We start from the raw sequence: 14,714 nt of genomic DNA on the forward strand, positions 1-14,714 counted from the left end.
CTCGAGACTGTCATCTGCTGCGCACCTCCATCCTCACTCCAGCCATCAATACCCGCTGCCTAACTCTCATCCTGAAGGTTGCCTGCGGCCTTCCATCCCGTCCTTGCTCTCTGCTTTTATTGTGAAACTCGCTCCTACTTCTTTCCTGCGCCAACTCCTACAACTAACGAACTGCTCCCAAGCTCTTCCCCTTACATACGACCTTTCTCATGGCCTCTCTTCCACTCCACCTTGCTTCTTGCGAATTCACCCTTTCTCTCTGTCTCTCCTTCGTTCTTTCCCCATCTAACCGCCACCCTTAACCATGAACCATAAGGCACGTGCAGGGTAATAAACATGAATTTCGAAATTAGGGCATACCTGGAGGAAAAAATTGTCCAAAATTCTTGGAATAGAAGTTCCTATCTCAGGAGTTGGCTCTGATACTAACTGACACGTCCCTAGCACTCTCGAAAACCTCGGATCTGCAAGCAAACACAAGAACACACCAACATGAGGTAATTGAGCAGGGTGCTCACCACCCAACCATGACATCTACGAGATGTGATCCCGAATCATGAGATGTCCCCTCCGAGCCACGAGCTGAGCTACTGGCACGAACTCCCAACCAGATCCTAACTAGCCTGGTGTCCCATACCACCAAGTAGGCGCTGTGAAGCTTGGGATCTGCTGTTGGGCCTTGGGCTACGCTATGATGCAGCGTGCGTCCGCGACTCAATCCAGGATCAGACCTAGCACTTGGGAACGAAACTTGCTCCCATTGGCTCCCTGAGAACTGAACCTTTGGGCCCCTTATATAGACTCGGGCCCCAAGCGCCAAAAATAGCGAAGACCTCTAACTAGTTCGTACCCTTGCCACTCAACCGGAGAATCAAGCCTGCCTAGCTCTAAGCCTCCCCAGGCTACCTGAGCTAGTCTTGTGTACCCAGTACACATTGGATACCAATCCGTGCACATGACACTCCCTCAGGGGTGATGTGCTGATGTGCATATATTAGGGCCAACCCGCCTCTATTCTTGACATAGAAACATTTTTAGCCATTCAGTTTCCTTGGACTTTTCATCAAATTATTTGTTACATGGAAAAATCCCTTGATAATATTACTACCCTTGTTTGAAAGTATAACAGTTTTTAAGCACACCGTGTCTATGTTTGCAAAAATATGCTATTCTCTTGGAGAAGGTAGTTTTTGTTGTCTGCATTTTGGTGGGCGACTACCAATGGTTCATAAGGGGCAGCATTTGCATAATCCAAACGTAGCATGGTGCCCCTTGTGTCCACCTCTAATGATTGCCCATGCGATTCTTGTCATCAAGGATTTATGATCCTACTCGATCACCAACTTTGACATGGCCCGTGTTTGTGTGGCACGATTCTATCCCAGTTGTGTGCCATTGACCATGACTGACTTGCTATTTGAGCAAACTCTCACAATGCTTATGCCTTTTTATTTGCAGAGGTTGTGTCTCGCCCCTTTTTTTGCGATTTCTCCCATCCATCCATAGTGGTCCCTCTCCTGTATTCAGCCCCCTCCTCAGTACTTATTTGGAAGGTATTCCTAGATAGATGGCATAACTAAACAGCCCCCTCTTCAGTACTTCTTTGGAAGGTATTCCTAGATAGATGGCATAACTAACCGGCTTACATGGGCTGAGACATTTTGTACATGGGCTGAGACATTTTGTAAGACTGGTTTACTCAAATTTATCCAAATTTGACTTTTTCGAAGCTCAGGACCTGAAATATCAGGATATGACTCGGCACAAGTGGATATGCCGCATCCTCTGCTCACCAGCCTATGTACCCTAAGTGCACAAGACTAAGGACTAATGTTGCAAAAAAAAAATCTCCTCTTATTGTGAATATACAAGGATGCATGAGTAGGTATGTCATCTCTTAGTTTGCTCCTGCCTTGTGTCTATAAAATTATTTTAGAAGCAATGTATTTAATTCATTGTTATTTGGTATAAAGTACGGTTATGGAAAAGGAGTGATTATTTACAGCTCTTCCAAATGGCTAATGCTCATTATTTCTTCAAAGCTAATTGGAGATATGTATACATGGAAATGAAGCAAAACACATTAAACAAAGGCGGGATCATTGTCAAATAGTCCTTAATGACATTTGCAAAAGCCATGTATGAGGTGGAAACAAGTCTTGGTTCCTGTAATGGATGATGCTTAATGTTTTTGTGCAGGCAGCGTTTCTTCAAGTTCTTCCTCTACGACTTATTTCACGTGCATTTGGCATGATAACCTCAGTGGTGCGTATGGAATTTTCCAGCCCTAGATCCGTACAAAAGTTGTTGCTACTTTCTACCGTGTCTAAATTTTACACATAATCTCTGAATGGCTTTGCTTTGCGTTGATTTTGTAAAGTTTTGATGATATGATCTTGTAGGAACTTCCAGTGTGGGCTCGTCCACATGTTTACAAGGGATATTGTCGAGCTTTCCATGCAAGTACGTGTTAGCATCCATTCTGTTTTTCATGCAAAAATAATAAAGTGACTCATATCATAGTCAGCTTTATAGGATCAAGGCTTTTGCCGCATCGTATAAGGCCTTATGCAAATTGCAAGCTACTTGATGTTTTTAGTCAATCATCTGCACATAACGCGATTTCTTTTGGATCAAGGAGCCTTTGCAACGACAAATTTGTTAGGCCTGTTTCCTTTGTTGATGGCGTACACTAACCCTTTTGCAATGGCCTCTCCGATTCTAGTGCATAAAAGTTGGATGTGGGTAGGAGAGTCTAATAGAGATTTAGCAAATCAAAATTTGTGCAAGCAAGGTATGCATATTGTGCGTTTCACATTCCAAAAACAACAAGGGAATGGACTTGGCTTGCCTTTCTTGTACCTATCAGTAAGGTAGCAATCTTGGCCTAATCTTTGATGAACTTGCGAAAAAAGCCAGTAAACCCTAGAAACCGCTTTACTTTCCAGATAATTCTAGTTATCGGGGAATCCCAAGTTGCTTGTATTTTTTCTTCATCTATTGAGTCCATCAACAAATATGATGCGTCTAAGGTAAAGCAATTTCTGCTTAAGGAATTGACATTTTGATTCCTTAGCATACAACTTACAAATTCATCAAAACAATTTGGAGACGCTGCTCGTGTTCTTCCAATGCTTTACTGTAACTGAGTGTATCATCAAAGAAGACCACCATAAAATTTCCTGAATTCGGATGGAACAAATCATCCATCATTTGTTGAAAGTTGTGGTGTGTTAATCAGACCAGACTGGGTAATCAATAACTTGTAATGAGTATGTCATCAAAGGGAAGACCACTAGAAACTTTACTGAATATGGACAAATTTTGGGTTCCTCCCCTAACCACATATGAGTTGTCACTTGCTTCGATCGGAATTTTTCAGCTTTTGCACCAAACAAGAATCAATGAAATTGTGACTTGAGCTGTCCTTTACAACATCTGCACTGGTTTTCCTCTGAAAGACTAGTTACAGTTGGCGTCTGCAAGCAAAACTCCCTTAGATAGATCGCAATCAGCAGCAAAAGATTAACTGCTCATGCAAAGGGTGATCATAATATACAATAGCAGGAGGATTGCGGCGGTTAGCACCAACTGCGGTAGGATTTGTAATCTAGGGCAGAACTGTGACCAGCTGGAGATATATGATGACTGATAGCAGATGAATATGAGCGGAAAAACAGTCACAAAGTAAGAGTATCCTCCAAGAGATGCTGTCCGCATCAGTCCGCATACATCATTGTGTACCAAGTGCAACTTCCTGGATGCACCAACAGTCCATTCTTGGGAAAGGAGAACTAAAGCATTTCCCCCAGCAAGCAGCCCTCATAAGCATGTTTTGAAAGTGCGTTCATTTGTGGAAGGTTTACCACCATGTCCTTTGAATAAATTTTGACCAAACTACCATTGTTAGATGCCCAAGTCTTTCGTTTCGGGGGCATGTATCAGCAATTGTGGAATCAGCTGGTGCATTTGCCTCTATAACAGCCCCTTCGTCATAAGAGTCCAGATGATACAGCCCTTGAGAAAGTGTTCTAGTAAGGACTATGTTGCTATCATGCTAGAAGTCATACACGGCACATGATAACCATAAAAAATCACTCTATAGCCATTTGTTTTTTCCCCCCAAGAAAAAGACATCGATCAAGGATGAAAGAAACTTGCAAGACCAAGCCTGAAGCGGAAGTACATCTTGCATGGAAAAAAAAAAAAGGACCACCTAAAATGGGTCAACATAAAACCTCAGTACAAACTGGAAAGAAACCAAGGAAGAGGCTGGAAGTGCCACCTCAATCTTGCTATAGAGTCTGAGAAGAAGGGAGGGCCACTCCATTCCCTAAGGAAAATATCCCTTCTAGTAGAGGCTGCCTCAGAAGGAACCCTGCAAGGTCGCCCAACTGGCCATCAAGAAATGTATGGTATCAATCCAAATACTGGCCATGGTGTGAGAGGGATGGACCTCAGTGTGAGAGGGATGGACCTGAGATCCAAGGTACTGAAGATCCTAGAAATCCCCTTTCAAATATCCCTTGCTTGTCTGTACCTCAATAAGCAATGAATTGACTCCTTGGCAGCCTTGCATCGAGGACAAGTAGAGTTTGCCCTGAACCTAGACCTTCACAGGTTCACTGCAATCCTTTCATGAATAGACAGCCAAAAGAATATAGAGTTTGCCCTGAACCTGGACCTCCACAGGTTCACTGCAATCCTTTCATGAATAGACAGCCAAAAGAATAGAGTTGTTTTTTATTCCTAAGGGATTTCTAGAGTCTCCTCTAAAAGACTCTCTGCAAGTCAACAGAAATATGAAAGCTCTCCTTGTGAGGGCTCTAGAGGGTCTCTAGCCTCTACAACTGATCTGAAATTCCCTGGGAGACTCTTCTCTTTGTGCCCTGCATCAATTCACTCCCACTCTCCGGGATCCCATTGCAAAAACTTAATGGAGATGCCTCCATATAGCCAAATCCTCCATGAATCTAAGAGAGTAAGACGTGGGCTCACATCTAGGTGCCACTCTAAATATTTGCCATGCTCCACATTCCCTATGATCTGAACATCTATAGCCATTTGTAGAGATGGCTGAAATAAAAGTTGGATTTTTCTTTATACTTGGAACATACAAATTTTTTGAAAGAGTGGCTGCATCTCCTGAAACTGAAGTGGTTTCCACTTGACTAATCCCTCTCACGGGATAAGGTGCATTATTGGCACATGTGACTGTGCCTCCCTAAGATGCATCGTCCAAGGATTGAAACAACTTTTTGCAAAATGTAATGTGCTTGGAAGCACCAATATCAATGTACCAATTGGACATGGAATTTGCATCATACTTAGAAGGATTGCAGTGGCATGTGACAGCAAATGCCAACTCATCATGAGCCATATTTGCTGCCTCATGGCTATGCTCACCTATAGTAGGAGCATCTCTAACTGCAAGTCCTTGCTAATGCTTCTTTTTCTTCGAGGCAATGCGCTTTCTACACTTTGTCATTTTGGGCTCCTGCAACTGTTGAATCTCTTTTTTTTTTGCCATCACCTTGGCTAGAACAAGACGAGGTCCTAGGAGCAGGTTTAGGCTTGCTGAAATTCTTGCCTCCCTTTTCTTTGCCTATATAATCCATGGCAAAAAGCCCTGTTTGTATGGCTCTGCTCCTCCTCCAAGAGCAAGGTGACAAGCTGTTGACAGGTGTAGCGGTTGGGGTTACTCATGGACACTAACCTCAACGTTGTAGTGAAGCCCCTGATAAGAATTGGGAAGGCCACTCAGTGTAGTGGACACAACTTGAGGATCTGGCACAATCTCATCAATGTTTATGAGCTGCTTTTTATAGTCCTCGACGTTTGTCAGATAGGCATTCATGCTGTCCCCTTCTTCCGTCTTGACATTATCTAGCTGCTTGTGCAAAAAGGCAACTCTAGCCTCACTCCCAATATGATAAAGATTAGCCAATTGATCCTGTGCAGCCTTTGCTGTCTTATAAGATTAGCCAATTGATCCCATGCAGCCTTTGTTGTCTTGGAAAGACCGAATACGAGGTATAATGAATCGCTTCACAGACAACGCAATCAAGGCATGTGCTTGCGCTTCTCTCTAATCCCATTGGACTTGATCCTGAGTGTGGTGGTAGTTGCGGTATAAGATCCTGAAGTGGCTATAGTACCACCACCCAAGAAAGCAAGTGTAGTGGTTGTGGCTGCCTACGAGGCAGGTTTGACCTCTGTTCGTGCAAAGATACCCAATTTTTTTTGGCAGCCAACTAAGTGGCACACCATGTATGACCACATTGGATAGTTGGTACCATCAAGCTTATCCTCAGCTGAAAGCATTCTAAGCAAATCATTGCTTGCCATTGCAAAATCTCCCAAAAAAGAAATGTGCCCTGGACAAATGCAAATGCCCAAGATCAAGGCTATCATTGCAAATGAGCTTGCTGCCTGCAAAAAGCTAACTGCAAATCTGTAAATGTCAGTCAAAAGGGACAGCAAATGTCTGCAAATGTGATTGCCGCTCAAATCTGAGCCAAATGCACTGGCTCTGCAAATGCTTGCCTGCAAAAGGCTGGCCTGCAAAAGTTGGTCTTGCAAAAGTTTATCGAAGAAAACCTTGTCCAAGAGAACTCTGGCCAAGAAGACTTTCCAGCCTCTAATTAAGGGAAAAATCTGCTCAAATGTATATAAAGTAGAATCCCCATGGCACACAGGCCAATGCAAGGTAATGGGAGCAAAAGCCCCAATTTCTGGCAAGCCAATTGTGAAAAGGAGCAAGGCCTTACTAGACACTTTGAGAGCAAGAGGTTGCAGATTTATCAAAGCCCAAATTTGTGGAGGGCAACTGAGCTAAAAGAGGGCAAAGGCAGAAGAGCTCCAAATTTCACAGCAAGTCCCAAAATTCTGAGCCAATGTGATCTAAAGCCAAGCTAGCTGCTGTGGTTGCAAAATCTGAAGCTGAATTGATAATGTGCTGTATGGACAGAAAGTGCCATACTGTCCGTATGACTGTACGAATGCCCATATGGTTTATGGATGGGATTTGGGAGCTTTATGGATTGAAGCTGAATGCAGGTGGTTGTTTGTGACAGGATTTGGCGATGAACTGGTTTCTGGAGTTGGTATTGCTCTAAAATGGCACAAATGTATGGCAGTTTGGCGGGGGGCTGTCTGCTGCTGTAGGCTGGTGCTTGCTTGAACAAGTGCGACGCTGGAAGAGCACACAACTGCAACTTGAGCTGGTCGTGACTGCGATGACAAGTTGTGGCAGCATAAATGCAAGGCGAATGGTGGCGCAGATCTGAAGGCATGAGAAATGGCATCGGGGGAGCTGAATTTGCAAGCCATGGGTCTGTAAATAGCTGCTGAAGCTGGTCGCAGATAGTGGTGAGCTGCTGAAGGGAGATGGTGGGCAGCAGAAGCAAGTGTGCACAAAGGAATGGGATGCAGGCTGCTCTCATACCACCATTGGATGGGAAGCAATGAGCGGGAAACAAGCTGACAAAGCAATGGAATGTACTTGCAAATGGATAATGAGAAAGTACAAGAGTGGCTTTGTTGCCACATCCCATGGTATGACCGTTCTAGGACCAGTTAGTACAATTAGTATTAGTCCTAGTTAGTACAGTTAGGACATTTAGTCCTAAGTTTGTTGGGCCATACATTGGCCACTTCTGTACTTTCTCATTATCCATTTGCAAGTACACTCCATTGCTTTCTTGCTTGTTTCCTGCTCATTGCTTCCCATCCAACACTGATGAGACAGGGAGGATCTTCATGCTTTAGATTAAGTTTAGAATCAATTGTTCACTAGGATGATGGACGAGATGCAATACATGGCTACCTCGTCATAGTGATGGTTCTCAGGGATCCATTGGCGGCAGTTGGTGGTCACAAGGTGGGCAATAACTAATTGGCCATGCTTGTGATAAGTAAGCTTCCAAAGAACTATAGAGGGTTGATGACGTCCATCACAGCTAGAGAACGATCAAAGACAATTACTTTCAACGAGTTGGGCGCATCTTTGCTTCAAGGGAAGCTTTAAATGAAGTAGCATGATGGAGATAATGGCAATGAGAATGCCTTTTGTTACACCAGACAAAGGAAATGGCAACAACAACAACAAAGGCAAGCATGGACAAGGTAAGCCGGAGAAGAAAATCGATAGTGACTCCAGATGAGGGAGGGGACTCTTCAGAGAGCAGAGGCAAGAAGAAAAGATAAAAATGCTTTAGCAATAAGCTTGAACACATAGTACGATATTTTAGATTGAAGAAGGCAGATCAATAGGAGGACCAAGCTCAAAGGACGAACTGAAGGCGAATGTTTTGATTGAAGGACTATTCTTGGTGGTTGCTCTAAGCATGACAAGATACACAGGTGGCAAGGTGACTGCGGATGTCAAACATTGAGCATTGGTGCACAATAATACATTTCTTTGTGAAAGTGGAGGATAGCATGGGTTTGTATACACCCAACCCTCCAACTGTATGTCCGACCAGGTCAGGTCAGTCTATTGGCCCCAACCAGCCCCCAGGCAGCATATAATTAGATGCCTTGACTGGTGCTTTCCTGCTTACCATTTTCTGATCTGTATCTACCCTACTCTACTGCCTCCTTGTCCTCCTCACATGGGGGTTCACAGGTGGGTCAGTGACTTATAGCAGGAGGAGCCTTGCTCTCAGGTCTGTTATATGCCTTTTGTTGTACGCTGATGATATGACTACTTTCCACCCTCCATAGGGGATTGAAAGCCAACATTGTTTATCTCTGAACTTAGGTCATTTTCCAAGGTGTCAGCTATAGTTTCTTACAAATCTTTCACAGGGTTTAAGGGATTATACGTGCGTTCTGTTTTAAGGTAGAGCCACAGTTAATTTCAACATTACATTTATTTTGGGATACAGTTCTCTGGTCCTGTCTTTAGCTTGCAGCCTGTAACTAGAGCATGCTTAAGAAAGGGGGTTGCTACTTTTATGCAGGCTTGGTATTGCATACATATTTTGCCCTCTGCATTAAAGGGCTTTTGTGACGTTGGGTTTGGATTTCAGATCTCGATGAGGTTGCTGAGGATTTGCAGAACTACTCCTCTCTTCGACATTTTTTTGGAAGAACTTTGAAAGAAGGCTCCAGGCCTGTTGAACCTGATTCTTCCTGTCTGGTAACTGGTATCTGTCTAGTAGCCAACTTTTGTAACATATTATTCTTTTGCTTGAATTGTGTAAAGGTGTATTTCTTTTGAATGCATGTTTTGTACAAGGAGAGCATCTTGTCGATGAAATTGAAATTCTTGAAACTCTTGATTCAGTTCCTTTCAGGATTGGTGATCGATTCATCTTTAACATGAACTTTTAGTGCTTGCTTATGAAGATATGCGTATTATATATCACTCAAATGGAGTTGGCCATTGTTGTGGTGAAGATAATCAATGTTTTATTGTGTTTTTGCTAGCCTTTGTCATGATTGAGGCTGCATTTTGCCAAGGGAACTGATAGAAACTTAGTGCTAGTGGTAAGTAAGAATACTACGGTGGATGCATATTTATACGTTTCCTTTGCACCTGAAGAGAAATGTAGCATGTTGCTATATGTGATGGAGTTTATAGTTTTCAACCTCGTGATTGATTATCATGGAGTTTATAGTTTTCAACCTCGTGGCTAGGTCAGCTATCAAGTTTGACTTAAAAATGACTTAACTCTAATCGGGTGTCATAGTAGCTAGTTCTTGCTATACGTGATGGAGTCTATAGTTTTCAACCTCGTGACTGATTGTCATGAGATTGAAATTGCATTATTTGTTGTGTTTTTAGAGGATGAGTGGCATGTTCTTGGATTCATCTAGATATATATTGATTAACTGTAAGGGTAGAGCATGGTTGTTAGGTACATCAGGATGAGATGTTAGAAGGGTTTCAGGTTCGAGTATCTGAAGTTCCTAAACTTAAGAAACATTATATATACATGTGTGTGTGTGTGTCACACACACACAATCTAACACACAAGAAATAGGCTTCAATTAAGTATGAAAGACCCTCCCTGAAAATACTCAAGGGAGCAAAAGCATCATGCAGTACATGAAATTGTGAGAAGTGCAGCGGAAATGAATGGGAGAGAGAGAGAAAGATAGCATGCCTCACACAAGAAGGAGAGAAAGGAGAGAGAGGCACAGGAGAACTGCAAGTGATCTCTGGAGAAAACCCTGCTACAACTGGGGGAAAACCTTGGAACCAACAGGCTGCTCGAGAGCTCTGACAAACAGCTTGACAACCACAACAAACGAAGGCATAGAGAGTGGATGAACTGCACCACACCTTTGCCCTTGGACTCCTCTACAGGGCAGGCACAGCTGCTCCAGAATTGCTCAACTGAGCTGGCTATGCTGCTCCACTGGATGCTACAAAGAGGGCTGAGGGGGGGCCTATATATAGCCCCCCAGCCCCTCCCTGGTCAGGTACAGCAGGCTGGCCGACCAGCCTGCATAGAGGCCGACCCACCAGCTGACTAGAGGCCTCTAGGGTGCCGACCCCCAGACCTATAACTAGGGCTGCACAAGGCCCTTGTATGGGCTGCAGCCCTGCCAGAGAGGGCCGACGGCCAGGCCCCTAGAGGGCTGACTGCCCTGCCCTCCTCCATGGCCGACCAGCTCTTCAGGGAGCTGACTCCCTAGGCGCCTCTGAAAGGGCTGCCACGCGGCAACACAGCATGCCTCCACGTGGCCAGCCACTATGGCATGAATACAGGTCAGCATGGGGTCAACACCTATCCTCACAGGGGGCGGGCACACCCAAGTCCCTAGGCGCCTTTGAAGGGGCTGCCACATGGCAACACAGCATGCCTCCATATGGCCAGCCACTATGGCATGAATACGGGCCAGCACGGGGTGAACACCTATCCTCACAGGGGGTGGGCACTCCCACAGCTCAGGCCCTCGCTTATCTACACTAGCCTCTCACTGGGCGGGCACACCCACAAGCAAGGACCTCTCTCTCTACATGGTGACATAAGGAGATGACCTCTAACAGAAATGCACCCTAGATGTGCCAGAAATAAACTCCTATATCCATAGGTATGTACTATGTATGTATATATGTAAATAAAACTATCCAAGGTAAATACATTGTATGATAGAGATACAACTTACATCCATTGTACATACTATTTGCTCAACTTTGATGCGGCGATCTTCATCTATGAGGACTGCAATCACCTTTCTCAGGCCACCCGTAATACAGTTAGGGTTTCATAATATTTTGAAATCCCTTCTTCACTAGATAAAGGAACATCCTTCATGTCGTCTTTGTTGACATTTACTTTTTAAGTTAACAAGTTGTGGAAAAATGGAGTCTTAAGCTCATTCATTTTCAGACTAAAGAATTCTTGCTTGAGAAACACCTTGAAATTGTTAATATTATTACCAAATAGTTTCTCTAGCTTATCCCATACCTCCTTGCCTTTTTTTCAAAGGACAATATCCTGATAATTGGGGCATATCCATGCAGAAGGTATCAAGGTGAGGGATGAGGAGAGGAGCTTCAAGGAATTGAGATGGCAGGAGAGTGTGCACAGGAATGGGAGTGCTTAGGTGCTGGAGCCAGAAAGCGCAAAGGAGGGGTATCAAGGTAAAGTTTGGCTGAGATCAAAGTGTGAGCTGAGATGGGAGAGAGACATGGGGGAGGGCAACGAAGAAGAGAAGGGAGCTGACACAGAAGGGTGCAGTCACGAGGTGTCCTGCAAAGTGTGAGGTGAAATGGGGCAGAGGCATGGGGAACGGCAATCAAGGAGTGAAGGGAGTTGACACAGAAGGGTGCAGTGATGAGGTGTGCTGCCACAAGACAGCAACACAATAGAGGAAGGATGACAAGGAGGGCAGGATGTGAGGATACAAAGAGGTGGAGCTGTGCAGAGGAAGCAGAGAGAAGAGGATGCAGCAGCAAAGGAGGGAGAGGCAAAAGGTAGGGGCTAAAATGTTGTGCAGCAAGGTGTTCTGGATGGAAGAGTGGTGGAGAGAAAAACAGCCTTAACCACTCCCTATGTATTATAAATAGATTAACTCGTTTGATTACTGTTTGGTTCCATTTTTTTTGTCACTGGGTGGGCTGTCTGTGAATGTAAAGGTAAAAGGCGAGTTTGGGCTCTACACATTCTAGAAAGTATGGGAAGCGGTGGATGTTCTGTTGAGGAAGCATCGATGATATGAATTAAGTTCAGTAAAAAGGAGGAATTCATAAGTAACTGCCAATATTTGAAGTGAAATATCAGGCCTTCTTATCTGGTTAAATGCCTGAGATGCCACACATCGAGCTGCTTTGTATTCATACAAGTTTTTTAAGTTTTTGGTCTTTCTGTTTTTCCGGCTTTTTTTGGGGTTCTGGTTTATTTTTCATATTTTCTCTATATGCTAGAGTGGGTGAAATGTGTATTTTTTTGGCCTTGGGGAAAAAGACATGTACAAGAGATTGTCTTGCCACAAGACAGAAATTGGAAAGGTATTAGATGTTACAATTTTGCATTCCAAATTATCACATAAGTTTAAACAAATTTAAGGGAATGTGATTTGTTTCTGCTTTTAGCTGCATGTGCAACAAATGATTTTTCTGGTTTTAGGGGGTGTGTGTTAGAAAAGATCCTTCTTTAATTGTTATCAGTTAAATTGAGAAACACACATCCCTTATTCATACACTCTCAGCCTCAGCCATAGCATCCGAGGGGGAACCAAACCATACTGAAAAGACATGGTTGCACAAACGCTGGACCCTGTGGGTCCAAGCAATCTGCGGCTTTTAGCTGTCCCTATTAGAAGACATCATAACCAAAGGAAGAGGTACAGCATGCCTTTACCCGCATGTTTTATGGCTTGATATTGTAAAAATGGGATGGACACTCAAAACCTCTATTAGTGTCTGATTTATCCATGTAAATGACCTTATCTGTGGCAATAGTTTATGCGAATGAGGCATAGAATGGATGTTTTTTGTTGTTTACTTCATTATTTATATGTATGCACCAAACTTGTTGTGCAAAGTCTTGTTTTGGCTTTTTGAGTCTGTCTCTATAAGTGATTGAAAATTGTGTTGTGTTCCTGCTTTTCATTTGTTTTGTGAAGTGTATCGATGCCGACTTGGTGCTGTTATGAATGTCTGAGATGTTTCTTCTTGTTTCTTTTTATGAATGAGCAACAGGTTAGTCCTGTGGATGGTGTTGTGCTGAGATATGGGCAAGTAAGAGGACCTGGCCTTGTCATAGAGCAAGTTAAAGGGTTCTCCTTTTCCCTTAAATCGCTACTTGGAGCAGAACCTCCGCTTTTGCCAGTTTCAAAGGACTTGGTGCTGCAAGGTGCTGGAACTGATGAAGTAAAATATCAGAAATTTCAACAAAAAGCATCTAAGAGTACTGGAACACCTGTTCAGCAGATAGCTGCAAAGCTGTGATCTTCTCTACCCTTTGCTTTTCTGAAGAATTAACTTTCTAGAACCTTGCGATGCAAAATAGAGTGGATAGACTCTCTCTCTCTCTCTCTCTCTTTTTCTGTACGGTTTCCAAAGATTTTGTAGAATAAGTTTTTTTGTTTGCATGTTTCAACTACATAAATAATGAAGGCATTAGTGAATTATGAACTAATGCTCATGCGCCCATGTGTGTGAGAGAGGGAGAGAGTGTGTGTGTGTTCTCTTAGTGTGTGAGAGAGGGAGAGAGAGTGTGTTTGTTCTCTTAGTGTGTGTAGTGTGATATTGTTTGTTTGCAAGAGCATAATCAACACTCCATGGTTGGTCATCATGGTTATTTTGGCGGTTATGATATATATTATGCTGGTACCACTACCTACTCAGGTGTATGCATACTGGTTAGACATGAGCTGGAGCCTCAGTTAGCCTTCAATGACAGCAATGGCAGATGGATGGTCATACAATGTAATGTCAATGGTGATATTCTTGAGTTTGCATCAGTCTATGCTTCCTAGACCTCTGCCATGAGGGCTTCATTATGGGATTCTTTATGCAGATATCCATGGAGATCCAATGCATTCATCTGTGGAGATTTTAATAATTCCCCTCTGTCAAGAGATAACACCACTTCAAGATCTCATATGCTATCATTGGAAAGGCAAAAATGGGATAGCATGCTTCTTTCTGTGCAGGCTGAAGATTTATGGCTGCTTCTCCAAGGGTCAGTGCCTGGATATACTTTTCATCATAATGCACTTACTACATACTGGGCAAGGCTTGACAGATGGTATTTGTTTTACCCACAACAATTTGCAGATTTTAGCCCTCATCTCCTTATAGATTTCTCATTGGGCTTGTCAGATCATGCCCCATTGTGGATGAATTTGCAGCTTGGCATGCCTCTGGATGATTTGCCACCCCTTTCGAGTAGATTATTGCATGTTAATCAGGCTTATTTCCGACATCACTATTTCCAGCAAATGATCAGACTTGCAATTCATCCCTTGCCTTTGCATGCCCAGGAGGACATGAATTATGCTTGGGACGGTTTTGTCTCTTGTATGCAGAATGTCATTAGGGAGTATGGCAACTGGCATATGACTAAATGGAGGAATGAGGTTAAATGGGCAAAAAGGACAGCACAACAATTGACTGAATTTTCTCAGTTAAGGCCTCTCTCTGATTTAGAAAAGGATTCCCTTTCACATGCTCAGTTTAGATTGACTGTTAATGATCAGAGGAAATTGCACAAATGGCAGATTAGGGCAAGAATGAAGCCCCTCATGGA

At 43.4% G+C, this 14,714-nt stretch overlaps 1 protein-coding gene across 4 annotated transcripts in view; it reads left to right on the forward strand.

Moving 5' to 3' along the window:
- The window catches only part of PSD1 (phosphatidylserine decarboxylase 1), a 60,004-nt gene that overhangs the window by 33,763 nt on the left and 11,527 nt on the right, over nt 1-14,714 (forward strand). For all 4 annotated transcript variants that reach the window (XR_015543417.1, XM_087396326.1, XM_087396327.1 and 1 more), the window contains exons 4-7: nt 2,200-2,265; nt 2,403-2,463; nt 9,036-9,145; nt 13,163-13,407. Coding sequence is in view for 3 of the 4 variants with exons in the window: in XM_087396326.1 (XP_087252452.1) it covers nt 2,200-2,265; nt 2,403-2,463; nt 9,036-9,145; nt 13,163-13,407 (482 nt within the window). In the remaining variant the exon portion in view is untranslated. The remainder of the gene's footprint in view (nt 1-2,199; nt 2,266-2,402; nt 2,464-9,035; nt 9,146-13,162; nt 13,408-14,714) is intronic.

Source organism: Dipteris shenzhenensis, chromosome 25 (genome assembly GCF_047967505.1).
Source record: "Dipteris shenzhenensis isolate YYH24624 ecotype China chromosome 25, Dip_SZ_1.0, whole genome shotgun sequence".
NCBI classification, from domain to species: domain Eukaryota; kingdom Viridiplantae; phylum Streptophyta; class Polypodiopsida; order Gleicheniales; family Dipteridaceae; genus Dipteris; species Dipteris shenzhenensis.